Below are 21,287 nucleotides of genomic sequence, written 5' to 3'. Positions count from 1 at the left end.
TAAGCCAGAAACAAAAGAGCAAATATTGTATGATCTTATTTAGGAAATACTTATAAGAAAACTGGGGCCTAGTTTGTAAACTCTTCTAGCAGTGAATTTAGTCCAGAGTAGTAATTGTTATTTCTGAATTTTGAGGGGCTGTTTTTTACATATGTATAACCTAGTATTTAGAGATAAGAATGAAGTTGATCGGATTGGGGTTAAGGTAAATCAGAATACAGGGATAAGGAAGACATTGCCTGTATTTTAGAGCTTCATCTACTCTTTGAGACCAAAGGAAGAAAGTTTTATTATGTCCAGAACCTAAATTTTCTGTAGCATATAATCTAACTCAACCTATCTGGATAGGTCATTTAAACAATCCAAACACAGGGAGTCCAGATTAGGAATGAGAACCTTTAATTCTATATAGCTTACTGTAATGCCTGGATACATCCTAGAATATATTAAGCAGGTAATCAAAAAGTACTGGCAAAGTTCTCTGAGGGATGGGACAAAAATTATGGAACTATCAAACTTTACCACCGGGGAAACCCCTGATACTGTGTCAAACATTAGGACACCCAAGTCAATAGGCCAAGCCCTTGATCTTGAGGCTTGCTCTTGTGAAGTTTATGTATATAGTGGAGAAGCTTAACCTACCTATAGGTATGCCTAAGAGTCACCTCTGGAAGACCTCTTTTGTTGTTCAGATGTGGCCTTTCTCTAAGTCCAACTCTGCAAGTGAAATCATTGCCTTCTCCCTTACATGGGACATGACATCCAGGGATGAAAATCTCCCCGGTGGCATGGGAGATGACTCCCAGGGATGAGCCTGGCCCTGGCACCATGGGATCAACAAAGCCATCCTGACAAAAAGCAAAAAAAAAGTATAACAAATAAGGTATTAGTGTCTGAGAGAGTTCAGATATGGTCAAGAGGCTACACTAGAGGTCACTTTCAGCACATGCTTCAGTTAGACATTGCTACCTATCATAAACCCCAACCACAATCATTCATGCTAATCCTATAGAATACCTAGAGCATTATATGAGATTCTACAAAGGTTCCATGTTCTAGGGTAACTTTCCAGAAACCTACAACCTCCAGTTGGGTCCCTGGACCAGATAAGTCCTGAAATGCTGAAGGGCCAGCCCTTCCAGAACATCAGCTAATTCCATCCCCCATTCCATATTATCAACAACCCTGTGCAACATGAAAAAAGTTAGAATGGGCATAGCTCAAATACCTCTAGAGAGTGGGAGAAAGATCAAAGATGATGGTGGAGTTATACAGAGAAGGTCAGGTTTAACAAATGAGTATGATGCCTGAATCATTGTACTGATATTTCTTTTAGCCTCCAGTACCTTAGTGCAGTTAGAAATAAAAAACCTAAAATTATGGAATTGTACCAAACTCTGAAATCTGTTCTACAACTGATTGTTGCAGTGTGCCTTGAAATTTTGCTTATATATGTATATGTTATTTAAAGAGGAGGAGTATAACAGAGGAGATAGGATTTAACAATCCTATCAGTATGTTAGGTATCCTATCCATACAGTATGTTAAGTATCCTATCAGTATGACTGCTGAATATTATATTGGTATTTCTGTTGGTCTTCAGTATCTTGGAGCAGCTAGAATGAAAAATGAAAATTCATGGAACCGTAACCCATACCAAACTTTAAAATCTGTTCTATAACTACTTGTTAAAATGTACTTGGAAGCAAGCAAAAGGAAAGAAATCATGAAGATTAGAGCAGAAATAAATGAAATTGAGAACATGAAAACAATTGAGAAAGTCAACAAAACCAGAAGTTGGTTCTATGAGAAAATCAATAAGATTGATGGACCCTTAGCGAGGTTGACAAAAAGAAGATGAGAGTGGATGCAAATAAATAAAATCAGAAATGGAAGAGGAGACATAACCACTGACCCCACAGAAATAAAGGAAGTAATGAGAGGATACTATGAACAACTTTATGCTAATAAATTTGACAATGTAGATGAAATGGACAACTTTCTAGAAAGGCATGATCAACCAGCATTGACTCGAGAAGAAACATGATCACAACAAACCAATCACAAGTAAAGAAATTGAATCAGTCATTAAGAAACTCCCCAAAAAGAAAAGTCCAGGACCAGATGGCTTCACATGAATTCTACCAAACGTTCAAGAAAGAATTAGTAGCAATCCTGCTCAAACTCTTCAAAAAAATTGAAGAGGAGGGAAAACTACCTAACTCATTCTATGAAGCCAACATCATGCTAATGCCAAAGTCAGACAAAGATATTACAAAAAAAGAAAACTACAGAACAATCTCTCTATTGAATATAGAGAGATTGCAAAATCCTCGACAAAATTCTTGCAAATCAAATCTAGCAACACGTTAAAAGAATTATATACCATGACCAAGTAGGATTCATCCCAGGTATTCAAGGATGGTTCAACATAAGAAAATCAATTAATGTAATATACCGTATCAACAAATCAAAGCAGAAAAACCACTTGATCATCTTGATTGATGCAGAAAAGGCATCTGACAAAATTCAACATCCTTTCCTGTTGAAAACACTTCAAAGGATAAGAATAGAAGGGAACTTCCTTAACATGATAAAGGAAATATATGAAAAACCCACAGCTAACATCATCCTCAATGGGGAAAAATTGAAAATTTTCTCCCTAAGATCAGGAACAAGACAAGGATGTCCACTATCACCATTGTTATCCAACATTGTGTTGGAAGTTCTAGCCAGAGCAATTAGACAAGAAAAAGAAATATAAGACATCAAAATTGGAAAGGAAGAAGGAAAATTCTCACTGTTTGCGGATTATATGATACTATATGTCAAAAACCCTGAAAAATACACAGCAAAATTACTAGAGCTAATAAATGAGTACAGCAAAGTGGCAGGTTACAAGATCAACATTGAAAAATCTATAGTGTTTCTATAGACTAGTAATGAACAGTCTGAGGGGAAAATCAAGAAAAAAAAATCCATCTACATTTGCAACCAAAAGAATAAAATCTTTAGGAATAAATTTAACTAAAAAGACAAAAGACCTATACAAAGAAAACTACAAGAAATTGTTAAAAGAGATCACAGAAGACCTAAATAGATGGAAGGGCATACCGTGTTCATGGATTGGAAGACTAAATATAGTTAAGATGTCAATTCTCCCTAAATTGATTTACAGATTCAATGCAATACCAATTAAAATCCCAAAAACTTACTTTTCAGAATAGGAAAACCAGTAACCAAATTTATCTGGAAGGGCAGGGTGCCCCAAATAGCTAAAAGTATCCTGAGAAAAGAAAATGAAGTCAGAGGTCTCACGCTATCTGACTTTAAGGCGTATTATGAAGCGACAGTGGTCAAAACAGCATGATACTAGCATAAAGGTAGATATACTGACCAATGGAATACAATAGAGTGCTCAGATATAGACCCTCTCATCTATGGACAATTGATCTTTGATAAGGCAGTCAAGCCAACTTACCTGGGACAGAACAGTCTCTTCAAAAATGGTGCCTAGAGAACTGGATATCCATATGCAAAAGAATGAAAGAGGATCCATGTCTCACACCCTGTACAAAAATTAACTCAAAATGGATCAAAGACTTAAACATTAGATCTAAGACCACAAAACTGCTAGAAGAAAATGTAGAGAAATATCTTCTAAATCTTATAATAGGATGTGGTTTCCTAGACCTTACACCCAAAGCCAGAGCATTGAAGAAAGAAAGAAAGAAATGGAAACTCCTCAAAATTAAGCATTTTTGTGCATCAAAGAACTTTGTCAAGAAAGTAAAAAGACAGCCTACACAATGGGAGTCAATATTTGGAAATGATATATCAGATGAAGGTCTAGTATCCAGAATATATAAAGATTGTTCAATTCAACAACAAAAAGGCAGATAACCCAATTACAAAATGGGCAAAAGACTTGAACAAACACCTCTCAGAAAAGGAAATACAAATGGCCAAAAGGCACAAGGAAAGATGCGCAACTTCCCTGGCTATTAGGGAATTGCAAATCAAAACCACAATGAGATATCATCTTATACCCACCAGAATGACCATTATCAATAAAACAGAAAATGGCAAGTGCTGGAGAGGATGTGGAGAAAGAGGCACACTTATCCACTGTTGGTGGGAATATCAAATGGTACAACTGCTTTGGAGGGCAGTTTGGTGCTTCTTCCGGAAGCTAAATATAGAATTGCCATATGATCTGGCAATACCCTTGTTAGTTATCTACTCAGAGGACATGAGGGCAAGGACACAAATGGAATTTGCACATCAATGTTTATAGCAGCATTATTTACAATTGCCAAGAGATGGAAACAGCCAAAATGTCCATCAACAGACGAGTGGCTAAACAAACTATGGTATATACATGCGATGGAATATTATGCAGCTGTAATAAAGTTATGAAGTATGTAACCACATGGATGGACCTTAAGGACATTATGCTGAGTGAGATTAGCCAGAAACAAAAGAACAAATACTGTATGATCTCCCTGATATGAACTGACATTAGTGAATAAACTTGGAGAATTTCGTTGGTAACAGAGACCATCAGGAGATAGAAATAGGGTAAGATAGTGGACGATTGGAGCTGAAGAGATACAGGTTGTGCAACAGGACTGATTGTAAAAACTCAGAAGTGGATAGCACAATACTACCTAACTGTAATACAATTATGTTAAAACACTGAATGAAGCTGAATGTGAGAATGATAGAGGGAGGAGGGCTGGGGGGCACAAATGAAATCAGAAAGAAAGACGATAAAGATTGAGATGGTATAATCTAGGAATGCCTAGAGTGTATAATAATAGGGACTAAATGTACACATTTTAAAAATGTTTTTGCATGAGAAAGAACAAAGGAATGCCATTACTGCAGGGTGTTGATAATAGATGATAATTAATATTTTAAAATTTTAACTGATATGTGAGACTAAAGCAAAAGATGTTATTTGGTACAAAATTTATTTTTTAACTAGTGCCGTTCCTAATATAACTTATGTAGACAGCTTAATTGAACACCATAAATACATGGAACCTTGCGTAGGGCATGAGATTTTATTGGTTTGGCCAGAGTGATGCCCCAATACATCCTAGTGTGATTTGAACAGTGAATAAAAAAAGTATTTGCAAAGTCCCCTTTGGAAAATAATGAGAAAGAGGGAAAATTCAACTTCCCCAAGTTGAATTCTTGATATTCTTACAAGCAGTGGGGACAACCAAAGCAATAGGCTGAGCCCCCAATCTTTGTTCATATGAAACTTAATCCCACAAAGGACAGGTCAAGCCAACTTGTTAGGCCTAAGAGTCACCCCTAAGAGAACCACTTTTGTTGCTCAGATGTGGCCTCTCTCTCTCTCTCAGCCAACACAACAAGCAAACTCACTGCCCTCCCCCAGTCTAGGTGGGACATGACTCCCAGGGGTGTAGACCTTCCTGGCAACATGGGACAGAAATCCTAGAATGAGCTGAGACTCAGCATCAAGGGATTGAGAAAACCTTCTCCACCAAAAGCGGGAAGAGTGAAATGAGACAAAAGAAAGTGTCAATGGCTGAGAGATTCCAAACGGAGTCGAGGGGTTATCATGGAGGTTATTCTTACACATTAAATAGATATCACCTTATTAGTCAAGATGTAACAGAGAGGCTGGAGGAAAGTGCCTGAAAATGTAGAGCTGTGTTCCAGTAGCCATGTTTCTTGAAGATGATTGTATAATGATGTAGCTTTCACAATGTGACTGTGTGATTGTGAAAACCTTGTGTCTGATGCTCCTTTTATTTACCTTATCAACAGACGAGTAAAACATATGGAATAAAAATAAATAATAGGGGGAACAAATGTTAAAATAAATTTAGATTGAAATGCTAGTGATCGATGAAAGGGAGGGGTAAGGGGTGTGGTATGTACGAATTTTTTTCTGTTGTCTTTTTCTTTTTCTAAATTGTTGCAAATGTTCTAAGAAATGATCATGATGATGAATATGCAACTATGTGATGATATTGTGAATTACTGATTATATATGTAGAACAGAATGGTCATAAGTTAAGCATGTGTTGTTATATTTTTTTAAAAATTTAAAAATTAATAAAAAAATTTACTTGGAAATTGTATTAGTTAGGGTTCTCTAGAGAAACAGAATCAACAGGGAACACTTGCAAATATAAATTTTATGAAAGTGTCTCACGTGACCGTAGGAATGCAGAGTCCAAAATCCACAGGGCAGGCTGTGAAGCCGACGACTCCGATGGATGGCCTGGATGAACTCCACAGGAGAGGCTCACCAGCCAAAGCAGGAATGCAATCTGTCTCCTCTGAGTCCTCCTTAAAAGGCTTCCCATGATTGGATTTAGCATCACTAATTGCAGAAGACACTCCCCTTTGGCTGATTACAAATGGAATCAGCTGTGGATGTAGCTGACGTGATCATGACCTAATCCTATGAAATGTCCTCATTGCAACAGACAGGCCAGCGCTTGCCCAATCAGATGAACAGGTACCACAACTTGGCCAAGTTGACACCTGTCCCTAACCATGACAGAAATGTATTGCTTTTTTTAATGTATCTTATATTTCACACACACACAAAGAAGTTACAGGAAAGAAAGCCTATTGAGATGTTGATTGTGATTGTACTGACCTATAGATCAATGTGGGAAAACCTAATCTCTTAATATCTTCCAGTCCATAAACTTGCTATATCTCTTCATTTGTTTCATCCTTCTTTAATGTTCCTCTGCAATATTTTTTAGTCTCTAGCTTTCATTTCTGTCTAAGAATCTTATTTTCAATACTGTTGCTAATGTTGTACTTTTACAAAATTTATTTTCTTGTTGTTCATAGGTAGTATAAAGAAATACAGTTAAATGCATAATGATATTGTACCTTGTAATAAAGCTAAATTCACTTATTTGTTGCATTTTTTCTGTTTGAACTTTTCTTTGTTTCCTTAAAAATTTCTGTGCACACAACTATGTTAAATATGAGTAAAGGCATTTCTATTTCTTTCAAGTAATGAATTGCACTAAAAATTACAATGTAACTATTTTGAAAAGATTGGGTATAGAGTAAAGTCAGGATTGTGAAGGCTAACTTAATTCTCATCTTCCATAATGGGAGATTTATAGATAATACCTAAAAATGAAAAAATCTAAGACATAATGTAAGTATTCCCCAATGCCAAAAGATCAGTTGATAGAATTGGATGTAACTGGTTCTGGGGAGTAGGGAATGGATATATCTTAGTGGCTGGAGAGGGAGGGAGATATCACAGGTGGGAAGAACATGTTGGTTCTTGAAATTATGTTCATGTATAATTTTGATAAAAGTTTTAAAACTTTAAAAATAAAGTTTTAAAATTATTATGCAGTTTTTCTAAGATGTACAATATTTTCACATTTTTAATCATTGAAATCAGGATCCATCTTAAAGTCTATGGTGTCTTAATTTTAATGAAATACTGTGGTTCAGGATTCAATATTGTATCTTATTTGAGGATGACATGAATATAATGCTTTGTTTTGTTTTGTTTTTAAGATTGCAGGCCTCAGTCTACCTCTTCCTCCCAAAAAATTGATTGGTAACATGGATCGGGAATTCATAGCTGAGAGGCAGAAAGGTCTTCAGAACTATCTGAATGTCATCACCACAAATCATATCTTGTCCAGTTGTGAGCTGGTTAAGAAGTTTTTAGATCCCAACAACTATTCTGCAAACTACACTGGTAAGCCAATGGGTCTGCAAGCTCTGGTCCCAGGGCAAAGACACACTGTTCTTCCCTGGGGATACATATATGGGGAAAAGCTCTACTTGCAAATGAGGAAATGTCCATATTTGTTACAGGGTTTACTAATAGTTACTTGATTGCAATTTACTGTAGATGTATAAAAAGAAAATAATTTACTTCTAAAATGTTCATAACATCTGCATAGAAAAATATCAAAATGTTCATGTCTGTGTACTTACGTCTTAATTATATGTCCTAACAGAACAGAGAGTAAATAATCCACAATAATGTATGCAGTATCCTGAAGGTGATTCCTATCTGGCTCTGTTTTTGTGTTTATGATTTGAATATAGTATGTCTGGTTTTTCTGGAAATTTTACTTTAAATGCAGCAGTTATTCAGAGGATCCTTTCTGTGTCTTCCTAGTTGATCCTTGAGACTCCAGTGTGAAGTAGTAGCCTAATTTTCTCTGGATCACTGTAGCAGTCAGGGATCTGAGGTAGAAAGGCTTCCCTTCTGCTACCAAGTACACACAAAACCAGCATCAATAAGCTAAGCTGGTTGTCAAGTTATTGATTAAATATTTAATACACCTCCATCACCTCCGCGGGTGAGAATTTGTGTTTTATACATATATTGACTTCTTTGGAGCTCTGCCAGCCAACTCAATGGCATCCTCTACTGCTGTGCCTGTAGGATTTCACTATGAAACAAAGTATGTTGTCCTCAGCTACTTGGGACTCCTGTCTCAGGAGAAGCTGCAAGAGCAACATTTGTCCTCACCTCAAGGGGTTCAACTAGATGTAGCTTCACTATCTGTGGATCAAGAAGTTCTATTAAAAGTTAAAACTGAAATTGAAGAAGAGCTAAAATCCCTGGACAAAGAAATTTCTGAAGGCTTTGCCAGCACAGGCTTTGACGGTCATACCTCTCCAGTGTTCAGCCTGCTAACCCAGAAAGCTCAATAGAAGACTGCTTGGCCCATCTTGGAGAAAGAGTATCACAGGAACTGAAAGAGCCTCTGCAATAAAGCATTACAAATGCTCCTCAGCCAGCCAGTGACATACCAGTCATATCGGGAATGTATGCAGGAGACTGCAGTTCATGCCAGTGGCTGGAATAAGTTCGTCCTCCAGAACAACTACTAAATAACCAGAAACAGTACAGAACAGCTCCTGGGGCCACGTCAGTGAACGGACACACAGCATACCCCAGTCTGGACCAGCTGGACAGGCTGCAAGCCCTCTGAGAACCCCAACACAACAAGCAGACTCACCACCCTGTCCCTGTCTGCGTGGCACATGACTCCCAGGGGTGCGGACCTTCCCTGCAACGTGGGACAGAAATCCTAGAATGAGCTGTGACTCAGCAGCAAGGGATTGAGAAAAACCCTAGAATGAGCTGACACTCAGCACCAGGGGATTGAGAAAACCTTCTTGACCAAAAGGGGGAAGAGTGAAATGAGACAAAGTGTCAGTGGCTGAGAGATTCCAAACAGAGTTGTGAGGTTATCCTGGAGATTCTTCTTTCGCATTAGATTTCGGTGCTCCTGGTTTTGCAACAGCACATGCTTTTATAATTGACAAGACGTGGTCAAGAACCCTTGAGCACACTACTGCAGTTTGGCATGACATATCTGGAAGACTGTGCAGTGGAATAATCATTCAGCAAGGAGGCTGGGGCACTGTCTTTAACCTTGAATTGGAAGAGGAGGAATACCCTGCAATCATTGCAGAAGACAGTAATGACATCTATATCCTACCCAGTGACAATTATGCACAAGTCAGTCCCCCAGAGTCTCCAACTGTGACCACTTCTTGGCAGTCAGAGAGCTTACCTGTCTCGCTGTCAGCCAGCCAAAGCTGGCACACAGAGAGCCTACCAGTGTCCCTTGGTCCTGAGTCCTGGCAGCAGATTGCAATGGATCCTGAAGAAGTCAAAAGCTTAGATAGCAGTGGAGCTGGAGAGAAGAGTGAGAACAACTCTTCTAATTCTGACATTGTGCACGTGGAGAAAGAAGAAATACCCGAGGGCATGGAAGAGGCTGCTGTGCCTTCTGCAGTCCTGCCGACCAGTGACTTGCCAGAGGCACTCTCTGAAACCCCAGCTTCCTTGCTTCCACCTATCACTGCCACTTCCTTGCTGGATACAAGTGAACCTGACACAGAAACAGTTGCAGTTGAGAAAGCCAGCCCTGCCACATCTTTGTTTGTAGAACTTGATGAAGAAGAGATGAGAACAGCAAAAAGTGAACCTGTTGAACTGGAAGAGGGGGTGGTCTCTGCACTGGAACCCACAAAACCACTGCTGAGCAAGGAAGAGATAAGTATAAGGAAAGAGAGTCTTAGGGAAGAGCCCTCCAGTGCTGGAGAAGAGAAAGCCTCCCCCTGTCTGAGGGCAAGTCAGTTCTGCTGCTTGGAGGGGCTGCTGCTGTTGTCATCCTAGCAGTGGCAGTGGTGTGGCATTGGCTCTGAGAAAGAAATAGCAGCTTTTTCAGAAGAGAGATGAAGATGATCTAAGGTTTAGTGGTATTGACTGGAATTTGAACCACCAACAGCTGACTGGACATTTGTAGAAAACTCTGGGATCATTGAGGACCTCTGTTTAAATAGAGCAGTGGATTGATCCATTCAGTAAGGCTTGAGGTAGAGGGAATTCCCATTTGTCTGACTGTAAGATCTGGGGGCTCACACTAGAATCAGAATCTTAGGAGTAAAATACTCGCCCTTAAACAGGATTTCTCAACCTTGGCATTATTGACATTTTGAGCATTCTTTGTGGTAGAGGGTGCTCTGTGCATTGTAGGTTGTTTAGCAGAGTTCCTGACCTCTACCAACTAGATGCCAATAGCATATCCTCACCCCTAATTGTGACCACAATAATGTCTCCAGACATTGCCAGATGTCCCCTGGGGAGCGAGGAGACCCCAAAGATGAGAACCATTGTTCTAAAGGCTTAGTTCAGGAGAATCTTGGATAGAAATTCCCAGGTAAGAGGGCTTAACTGTGGGCTCCTTAGCTACTGGCTTTTCAGCTCTTCATGCCCTTGAAATTTCATCTTTTCTGATAAGCAGGCTGTGTTTTACAGCCATTCCTATTTGGCTCTTCTTCTTTTCCTCTCTTTCTGTCCTGTAGTGAGGCCTGCTCTCCCCTTTTATCTCAGCTGCCTCTCAGGGCACTGCCCCTCTTCACCCCAGGTTCCTTCTAAGGTCCCACAGCAGAGGGCTCACTCTGTACTTTTTGCTCAGATCCATCAAATCCCTGAAACTTCTGACAGCCACACCTTGTAAAAATGCTGCCTTTAGGAATCTTTTTAAAAAAACTAAGTAAATATAAAATAAAATGACCTAGGGTTCCCTATGTATAAGGGCATGTAACCCTGTCTTATTTAGAGGCAAGAGGATGGCCTACATTACCTTGAGGTCTCCTCCAACCCTTTTTGTCTATGGCTACTGTCCTCACCTTACGGTTACTTGCCAGCAGCATTTCTTGTTTTGGGAGGGTTGCCATCTAGGACCCTGGGCTGGTATGTTTTCCCCATATCTGGCCTCAGTCTCACTACTGGGCACCTGGCTCCTATGTGGATCTCTTGCCATATAGTAAGGATTTTCACACTTGGGTTTACAAAACCAGTTGAATCATAACTCTTAGTAAATATAGAAAGCCTCCTTAAAAGCACTGAAATAAAAACTGGGAAAGGAGGCTTCAATCTCAAGACAGAGGCTACCCTAGAGATTCTGGTTTAACTTCCAAAGTTCAAAGACAGAGGCGTCTTCACCCAAACTCTTCAAGGAGATAAACAAAAACGAAACCAACCAGTATAAGCTAGTTGTGTCAGTATCATTTCCTTTCATCTAGCCTGATCCCATCCTGAAAGGAGGGGTGCAACTGTGTCCTTTTATGCCTGAGGATCACAGTGTCGTTATGTAGGACACATGCTTGATGCAAAAATTCATCTCAGATCTATCTTAGTAAATGTAACAAGTTACTTTTTAGATCCTGAAATTTGTAATAAAATTACTTTACCTAAAAAAAAAAAAAATTATTTAATACACTGTTGTGTGGCCGTGAAGAGACCAACAGAATCTGTTGTAGTCGTGAAGAGACCAACAGAATCTGTTGTAGAACTGAAACAATGGATAGAATTCAACAGGGTTGGTAACGCCACAATGTGCTTGGAATATTTCTAAGTGGAACTCTGGATATTAATGGGCTAATTCCCCTGCTAAGACAATAGATTGTTTACATGCTACTTGGAACATTTTGTATCAGTTAATTGAGTCCTCAAAACACTGCTTTTGAAGCCATTGGAAGGAAGCACTTTTATTCCTTTTTCAGAGACAGGGAAATAGAGACTTAGTTGCTGAATTGTCATGCACCAGCTCTTATGCATTGTATAATCACCTGGGAAACTTTTTAAAAATCCTCATGCTTGAGGCTGCATTCTTGCCAATTAAATCAGAACCTCTGCAGGTGGGGCTCAGGTAGCTGTAGTTTGTAAAGCTCCCAGGTGATTCCACCGTGCAGCCAGATTTGAAAAGTGCAATCCTTGGGCAGCGTTGGTGTCACTGGAAGCTTATTAAAATGCAGTGTTCAGGCTCCATCCCAGACCTACTAGATCACTGTCCACATTTTAACAAGATCCCCAGGCGATTTATATGAACATTAAAGTTTGAGGAGCCCTGCTTAAGAATATACCCCCTATCTTCTAATGAAATGCCATGCGGGGGCTAAGGAAAATGTCTTTCCAGAATGTGACAAAAGAAGGAAATTTGATCTCAAACTCTTATTTACTGTAAATTACAAAATCATACATTCAGTTGTTATAAGAATTCCATTCTTCCTGCGCTTATTTTTGGTTCATCCAGGAAAAAAGATGTGACAGATAGGAGTGGGGTTCCTGGGACAGCTTGAATTTTGTTACAGTTGTTTCTTCCTTGCTTCCATTTTCCATGCTTCGCCGCAGTGGTTCCCTAAATTCCAGACCAGCAGGCCTGTGAACTGACTGTTGATAACAGATCAGCCCCCACCCAGCCCTGTTCCTTGGGTGTCTAGATTATTTCCTGAGAGTGTGTCTGATAGAATTCTCCTGAGGACGAGCATCAAGGTTCGGTGCACTTGTCTGATGGCATTGACCATCTATGGGCGCTGAGCTCTAGGTGTGGAGCTGGGCTTTGAGGATGTGGCTACGAGGAAGATGTACCCACTGCTCACATCTTCTGGGAGCTTATACCAGAAGTACATTAAGTCATGTGGGTCAGAGCTGGGCAGGATCTTTTCTAACTCTCTCATTTTCTAGGTGAGGAAACTGAGGGCCCCAGAGGGCCTTACCCAGGTGTGCACACTTGGGTGTTGCAGTCCAGTCTGAGTGTTTTCAGGTTAAAATGCTACTTGGCCCCTGGAATGTTGTCTGACCTCTGTATTTCCTTCTACTGTAGCTCCCTCACATGCCCTCTCCCTAGCTTGGCAGATAGACAGTAAATCCAAAGCTGAACATGTGGGCAAGGGTAGAAGGCCACCAGAGACTCCTGCCAGAGCCCAAATGCTTGAGAGGCCACTATTTAAAGGGCACAGGATTATGCCCTTTAAAACCATAGGCGATGTGCTGTTTTCAAAGATATGCTGATTAATTCCCCTCTTTGCATGAAATGTCAGATCTGGTCTTGCCTCTGGGCTGATTCACCATAAGCTTAAGAAAGAGAAAGGTGCCCCCTCCATGCCAGCTTGATTGAACAGCATGGTCGACTTGAGTTTCATCACCTTGCAGGCCACTGTCCCTCCTCATCTAGGCTTCCCGAATTCACAGCTTGGCCCCTGGTTCCCCGAGGGCACTCTTCACCCCTCCCATTTCTGGTACTTCTCTAAGCGGGGCCACTTTCCCCTTTTAATGTGGGCAATGTCTCTACGTCTTATCATTTTCCAAATGGTCTGTGGTCACGACCTAGTTTCAGTTCTGCAGGATTTGAGTTCGGCGTTCAAGTGGTGACTGAAATTCATAGATTTTTCCTGCTTATTGCTCTGACTGAGGCTGAGGGTGTCTGATTGGAGTGGAAACTGTGATGTGACACTGGTCCCCAGGCCATGGGTAAAACCAGGAGCTCTCAGGACATTGGCAGCTGCCTCCTCTCCTCCTGGGTCCCCAGCTTGGAATTGCTGGGCATTTCTTTCCTTTTCCTGGCTTTCTCTAAACCACCAAATCCACATCAAGGAATATAGGTCCTTGGCCTACCACCTACCATGGTAGATCAGGGATCTTGAATTGGAGAAGTCCATGTTTGTTCCCTTCAGTCACCCATATGGCTAAAATCTAGGAATTCAAAAGCTGTACACAGTGGGCACACCTGATGCATCCTGAGCCAAGAAGCCTGAGCTCAGTGGAGTACAGGATGGGCTTGAAAGCTTCACTGTCTTGAGCTTGTTTATCAGTGCTTACTGAGTATGCAGATTTTCTTGCTTATGTCAGTGCTATAGAAACAGAGGGCAGAATGCCACATCCATTATATGTATATGGAGCCCTTCTTTCAAATGTTTATTGAGTACCTTCTATGTGCTAGGTGATATAAATACAGCAGTGGGAAAAGAATTACCTTTCCCCACCCCATGCCCCAAGACTGACAGCTCAAGGTCATGGCAGGGCTAAGGCCGGGCAGTGCCCTCGGGGTGGAGTTGTGGGGTTGGATGATCCAGATCTGAAGAGGGAGGACTGCTTCCCACAAGTGAGATCTGCAGGGAGGTCTAGTGTGAGAAGTTAGCCTGACAGGAGGCAGAACAGCATGAGGAGAGAGAGAGAAGGAATTCTACATGGCTTTAGGCTTTACCCAGATGAAGATGTGTCCTCTCAGCCAGAGTTTACAGCCCTTTGGATGAGAGATAATCCAGTACAGGCTGAGGGCAAGTCCTCTATGAGAGGGACAGATAAGATCCGGGAATGTACAGAGGAGGGAGGGAGAGCTCCCTGGCGAGGGGAGCAGCAGAGGCTTCCTGGCCCGGTCTCAAGCATTGATGAGCAGGATTGGAAAATGCCCAGGAGGGACAGGCCAGTCTTTGGGGGCCAAAAGAGGCAAATCTCAGAGCCAAGATAGAGTGAGTCAGAATTGTAAGTTAAAACCAGAGGTAGGAGTGCACGTGTAGTTCAGTGGTTAGAATGTCCGCCTTTCATGCAGGAGACCCAGGTTCGATCCCCAGAACATGCACCCCCCCAAAAAACCGAAAAAAGCCAGATGTAGGTTGTATACTAGATTTGTAAGCTTGGTCTTGATTTGATAAAGAAATGGGGAGCCAGTAAAGGCTTCTGAGCAGAGGAGTAGATGAATAGAATTACAATGTGTTACCTGAGTCTGGGGAGGGAGGACATTCATATTTGGAGCACAGTAGTCTTCCAGTTTACTTGACAGTAAATCGTAGTTCAGCAGAAATGTCCTTTCTTCATTACCCTGACCCCTAAAAAAAAAAAAACAATTTCCTAGTCCTCAATTTATCAGTAACAAGTCTAGCATGTTCCATTTGTTCACAGATAACTCCCCCATGCCTAAAACACTGCATAGTCCATAGTTGCATACAATAAATATTGTCAAATCCTGATTTTGTGGGAAATTATGAGTCACTCAATCTCAAACTATCCATTCGTTTCTCATAATGACATTATACCACAGATATAAAATTATTTTTTATAATCCTTCTCAAAAGTGATATGATTTTTACTTAAAATAATTTCCTTTTAAGTTTTTTGAATTGTTTATTTTCAAGTTTTGAATTGTTTATTTTCAAGTTATTTTGGAAATACTAAAAACACTTTATATCAACATTTGTTGTAGAGATGGTGCATTGCAGCATTCCCAGTGTTGGTGATAAAAACGTAAATGCTTCTGCCACACTCAATCCCTCCAAATGTTTTGTCATATTGGAGTAATTAGAACAAATGTGAATGGAGTTAGTTTTGTATTTGGCCATCCTGTGTTTTCTTCTGAGGAGATAACTTTGATGCTTTGCCTATTGGGTCAGTAAACAAAGAATAAATTGTTTCTTTCCAGAATCTCTTAACTTATAATAAACTGTATCATATGTAAAAATTATATTGTTTGAACCACAATAGGCATGCAATTCCAGGCAAGGCCATTTTGCCCTGTGGAGAGCATTTTTGCTGTATCCCTCATGCCTCATCCATCTGCCTGGAAAGCAATTAGTGTTAGTCTGAGGTGAAGTTCCACAGTGAATTTGGAGAGTTGCTGTTTGCTTTCAGCAATCTGGTCTGGTTTCATTTCACTGGGTTGAGGGGAAATGGTAAATAACAGATGTTGCTTTTTGCAGGAAATGTAAAAGCACAGTTATTCTGATAATTTCTTAATACTTTGAATTTTAAAGAGCTTCCTCTTTTCATTGTCTTCTTAAAAGGGGAAAACATTCTCATGATAAATGAACACAAAAAGAAGGATGGACTTTTTTTTCCAGTAAACAGACACTCGCTGACTTCCCACAATAGGACCTGTTGTTGGTGTACATGGATGTTTTTCTAAAACACTGGCTTTCGTTTCCAGTATATATTTAAGACTAATCGCTCCTTTGTTGGTGAAAGCTATAATTCCACAAGGAAAGAAGATGGGCTAAATATCACTTGGTGGAGCATTATGTGCTGTTCTAAGCTGATGTTAAAACCTGTTTTGAGTCTTGTGCTTGGGTTGTGGTCTGGTGCATATGCTGAATTCTCAGTTTAGGGCAGCTAGTTTACATATTTTAGATATAACAGCCAAAAATATTTGTTTTTTTCACATCAGTAATTCAAGTTTTTTAAGAAGAAGGTCATGTACTATAAGGTTTGCAAGAATAATATCTTATGCATTTGGTGCTTTCCTGATATGTTTGACTAATAAGCTTCTAAAATGTCTTTTCAGAGATTGCCCTACAGCAGGTTTCCATGTTCTTCCGATCAGAGCCAAAGTGGGAGGTAGTAGAACCATTGAAAGACATAGGTGAGAAACTAGTGCTTCCATTGTGTTCAAACAGATAGCTCATAGAACTGGAGTCTTACGTGTGCTTTCTTAAATGTATCCCAAGAAAGGTCTTAAATGAAGGTGACTTCTTTTTCTTTTTTGCCTCTCTATTACTGAAGATATAGTTCTTAACTTTTGATTTTCGCTATCTTCAAAACAGGGCTTCTTAAAGACAATTTTGATCCCATCCGAATTTCATCCTAATGTGTGCATTGTTTAATGATTAGCAGGCACTAATAGGTTTTAGCTACTCTTAAATATTTAGTGAACCTTGGTTAAATCCTTATCAGAGATTTTAAATGGCAGTTACTTGTGCTTTCAGAATCATACTTCATTCCTCATTATCTTTTACACTTAATCTAAACTGAAAGATATATTAAAGTGTTATTTTCCTACCATCTCCAAGAATAGAGAAATTTCTTTGTTTACTGTTTTTAGGGCCCCCTTTACCATGTTAGCATTATCAAGTGGTTGTTTTACTGGTGCCTATGTAGTTGCAGATATTGCCAAACTTAATTTTTATTAATTACTTAGTCAATGAATTTTTTTAAATCAGTAAACAATATTTTACTGAAACATTTCATAACACAGAAAATCTTGTTTGAAGTGTGAAATTTATATCTTCTGTTACAAAAATTATGTAACTAAAAACATATCTCTGCTTTTTTGACAGGTTGGAGGATAAGAAAGAAATATTTCCTGATGAAGATTAAAAATCAGCCAAAAGAACGGCTAGTGTTAAGCTGGGTAAGGTGGTGGAAGTTCTTTTTTGTTTTGATTATTTTGCTTCAGTCTTACTTCAGGGACTTTGGATGAATTTTTCAAAGCAAATTTGACAAGAGAATTAGGAAATTGTATTCTTCTCTTAAGTGGCCATGTAAGGGTCGCCTCAGTCCCATATCATAGGAGAATCATTCTAAGTCACTTTGCTTTTGCATTTGGCTCTACTGATGTAATAATGTTTGATCAATAATAAGCATTTGGAAAAAATAGAGAACAGCTTAAAATGGTTGCCTGGAACCTCTGTAGGGCCTATATATTTAGAGTTTGTCTCCAAAGAAAAATACTCATTTCTTTTACTTTGGTAGTTCTCATTATAAATTTGGTTAATGATATTACATTAAATTATAGTTAATCTTCTTGCCAAACCCCGATCAAAATCATTCCAGCCGATCCTAAAGAAACACCTAGGGCAATATATAAGATTCTACAAAGGTTCCATGCACTAGGGTAACTTTCCAGAAAACTACAACCACCAGATGGGTCCCTGGACCAGATAAGTCGGAAATCTAAAGGGCCCAGCCTCTCCAGAACATCAGATAGTTCCATCTCCCTACCCCATATTAGTGACAGCCCCTTCCAACATGAAAAAGTTAGAATGGCCATGGCCCAAATGCCCCTCAAGAGTGGGATGAAAAGATGAAAGGTGATGGTGGAGTTATACAGAGAAGGTCGGGTTTAACAAATGAGTATGATTGCTGAATCATTAAGTTGTTATTTCTTTTAGTCTCCACTATCTCAAAGCAGCTAGAAGTAAAAACATAAAATTGTGGAATTGTAATCCGTACCAAACTCTGAACTCTGTTCTCTAAGTAATTGTTGTGCTGTGCTTTGAAATTTATTGCTTTTTTGTGTGTGTATATGTTATTTTTCACAAAAAAGGAAAAAAAGTCAATTGTGATAAAAACATATTTATTCTTTCTAGCCTCCTATATTCTAGAGCAGCTAGAAGGAAAAATCTGAGAGGATGGTATGGGAGCCCATGACAAACTCTGGAATCTGTCCTGTAACTGCTTGTTGAAGAGTGCTTTGAAAACTATTGCTTTTTTCTTTCTTTGCTTTGTATATATGTTATATTATACAGTAAAAAAAAGTTTTAAAAATTGCAGTTAATCTTGATATTTATATGTTTGTACATTACTTGGGAAAAGACTTAAGGCAGCAAGACCTAAGGTGGTTTTACATCTTTGGTTTACAGTCATATATTTGGTAAATAAAATTAAAGGAAATTTTTCTTTTGATGACAAGGCAGCACCCTGATATTTCCTCCATGTTTTCAGGCTGACCTTGGCCCTGACAAGTATTTATCAGATAAAGATTTTCAGTGTCTAATCAAGCTTCTTCCTTCCTGTTTGGTGAGTACAAGTCCTTCTATTAACTTTGATGCTGGCAGAACTGTCATCACAGATTCACAATTTTTCCTTGTGGATAACAATGGACAGAGGAGCTGGAAATACACTTTAGGCTAAAGAAAATGGAGAGGTACAGCAGATTTCAGTTCAGACAGAAATTGTGCAGGGCTGCTCCCCTAGATCAGAGACCATTTAAATAGCATTCGTGATATCTCAGCAACCCCTTTAAATATGTGGTGATTTAAATGTAGGCTTTGTGTTTTAAGCAAACATTAGAGTAGGAAAGCCACCAGTTTGCCAAGCCTGTTCTTCTTGGTGAGGGTATTATATCAGTGGAACTGAAAGATCTGTTTATAGCCCAAGAAGATAGAACTATAAGGATTAATGTCAACTGGTGAGGCAAAGGCAAAATAGCCATTTTGCTGTCTTCATTACCACTCTCACAGACTAACCAGGTGACCTTTGGGAGTGTCTTCAGTGGAAAGAACCACATCGATATGTTTCAAAATGTATGCAGAATGTCTTCAGGAAAAGACTAATCTAGCCAGGAATTTGTGTTAGTGTTGATGTTCTTTGTCTGTGGTTCCTACGCTAGGGCTGCAGGACCCCAGTTGAGTCACTGACGATTGTGCTGACTTGTCTGGTTGGGTTGGCAAGTTTGTTTTTGAAGACAGAGTGTCTTATCAAGCTAGCGAAACCAAGTTTTTAATGAAGTGTAATGTGTAGCCAAGAAAGTGGCTGTGGTCTTTGAGTGATTGATTGGTTGTGTAAAGCAAGCTGTCAGCACCCAATTCTAAATTTCTTTTAGTGGGTGTGCATTAAAAAAAAAAGTGCATATGAGTAGTCCATATTAATTGCAGAAAAGTCAGAAAGCACAGATAAGCAAATATAAGAAAATAAAACTCACCTGTAATCCCACCAACCAGAAATATGAACCAAAATGTTCAGTTGCTAATTTCTAGAATTTTTATATGATACATGTATATTTTTGAAAAATTATAGTTTATACCTATTGTTTTAAAACCTGTTTTTTCCATTAGTATATCACAAGCGTCTTTACTTTTCAATAAATACACTCCAATGTCATTTTATTGGCTGCATAGAATTATCATTTGATTGTACTTCAGTTATTCAAGTAATGTCGTAGATATTTGGCTCACTCCCAGTTTTTGCTTTTTTTTTAAAAAAACCATAGTGAACAATCTTTCTTTTTCTAAACATTAGTACTTGTCCTTAATTATTTTCTTATGCTAAATATATAGAATTAATTAATAAATAATTTGTGGGGAAATATTTTAAGACTATATAAATATCCTGTTCCTTCACAAACCCACTTGTTTTAGCATTCTTTAAGATTTTCTAACTCTATCATTTCTTTTTTATTTATTAGTTGACATTCTACAGTAAGGATGAGCTCCCCCTTCTCCCTCTTTCTGTTTGTTTATTTATGTATTTATTTACTTATTATTTCAGTATGGGCTCAAGAATTTTTACTTTATTCACTAGGTTTCTTTTTGGGGTGATGAGAATATTCTAAAATTAGACTGTGTGATGTTTGTGCAACCCTGAGTGTACTGAAAACCATTCAGTTGTACCCTTTAAATAGGGTACAACTGAATTGTGATGATATCTGAATTATCTCTCAGTAAAGCTGTTAAAAACAAAGATTAACAGAAACCATTTTGGTGTAATGAGCAAAGAGAAACTTCATAATAAGTTACTATCTTTTAGTGGACTCACCCTTCCACCACCATCCCCAGCCTGTTCCATCTCCGCCCCCCAAATGCTTGCACAGCTCGGCTCCCATGGATTTAAACGCTCATGATAACCCTTTGAGCAAATGCTCATTGTAATGCCTGTCTCGAACCAGTTCATTCATGTGACCAAAATTACAGGTCATATGAGGACTTTCCTTTTAGTCATTAAATAATTTGTCTTTTCCCCACCCTCACTTAGTTGACATCATGTCCTCATCTTAGGAGAACATTATGAATCATCATACTCCAAACTCCTGTACAAGGGCAGGAAAATTTGTGCTGTTTTGGGAAAGGACTGAATGCCAAAAGATGCTGCTTTTCTTTTTTACTGGCTATCATCCTCCCTGCCTTGGCACCGAGCTATAGTGTGGAATGTTAGGCAAAGCTGTGAGCAAAGACACATTTATCCTTGTCCCCTCTTGGCTGTTCTGAGACTTGGCTGCATACTTTACCAGTTTATAGAGACAGATTATTAAAACCAGTATTCTCAAAACTCAAACTTTCCCTCTCTTCCATCACACTTGTTCCTGAACTATGAGAATACACGCACCAAAGCAGACATTTTCACAAGGTGAGCTAACCACATCAGTTATTGTCTTCCTTGAGTCCATATAGTTTGTTTTCCATCTCTAAAGAATGAGGTACTGGCTGATCATCTAATAAGGTGGAAATGTCTT

General features: G+C 39.1%; 1 protein-coding gene and 1 pseudogene across 4 annotated transcripts in view; both read left to right on the top strand.

The window, feature by feature from the left end:
- PXK (PX domain containing serine/threonine kinase like) overlaps nt 1–21,287 on the top strand; it is a 95,685-nt gene that overhangs the window by 50,497 nt on the left and 23,901 nt on the right. For all 4 annotated transcript variants that reach the window (XR_013162715.1, XR_013162714.1, XM_077128861.1 and 1 more), the window contains exons 4-7: nt 7,546–7,732; nt 16,623–16,700; nt 17,395–17,468; nt 18,782–18,856. Coding sequence is in view for 2 of the 4 variants with exons in the window: in XM_077128861.1 (XP_076984976.1) it covers nt 7,546–7,732; nt 16,623–16,700; nt 17,395–17,468; nt 18,782–18,856 (414 nt within the window). In the remaining 2 variants the exon portion in view is untranslated. The remainder of the gene's footprint in view (nt 1–7,545; nt 7,733–16,622; nt 16,701–17,394; nt 17,469–18,781; nt 18,857–21,287) is intronic.
- LOC143657005 (bcl-2-like protein 13) lies at nt 8,372–10,220 on the top strand (annotated as a pseudogene).

This window comes from Tamandua tetradactyla, chromosome 15 (genome assembly GCF_023851605.1).
Source record: "Tamandua tetradactyla isolate mTamTet1 chromosome 15, mTamTet1.pri, whole genome shotgun sequence".
NCBI classification, from domain to species: domain Eukaryota; kingdom Metazoa; phylum Chordata; class Mammalia; order Pilosa; family Myrmecophagidae; genus Tamandua; species Tamandua tetradactyla.
The sequence above is the reverse complement of the archived record's forward strand: the minus strand, read 5'-3'. Positions and strand labels throughout refer to the sequence as shown.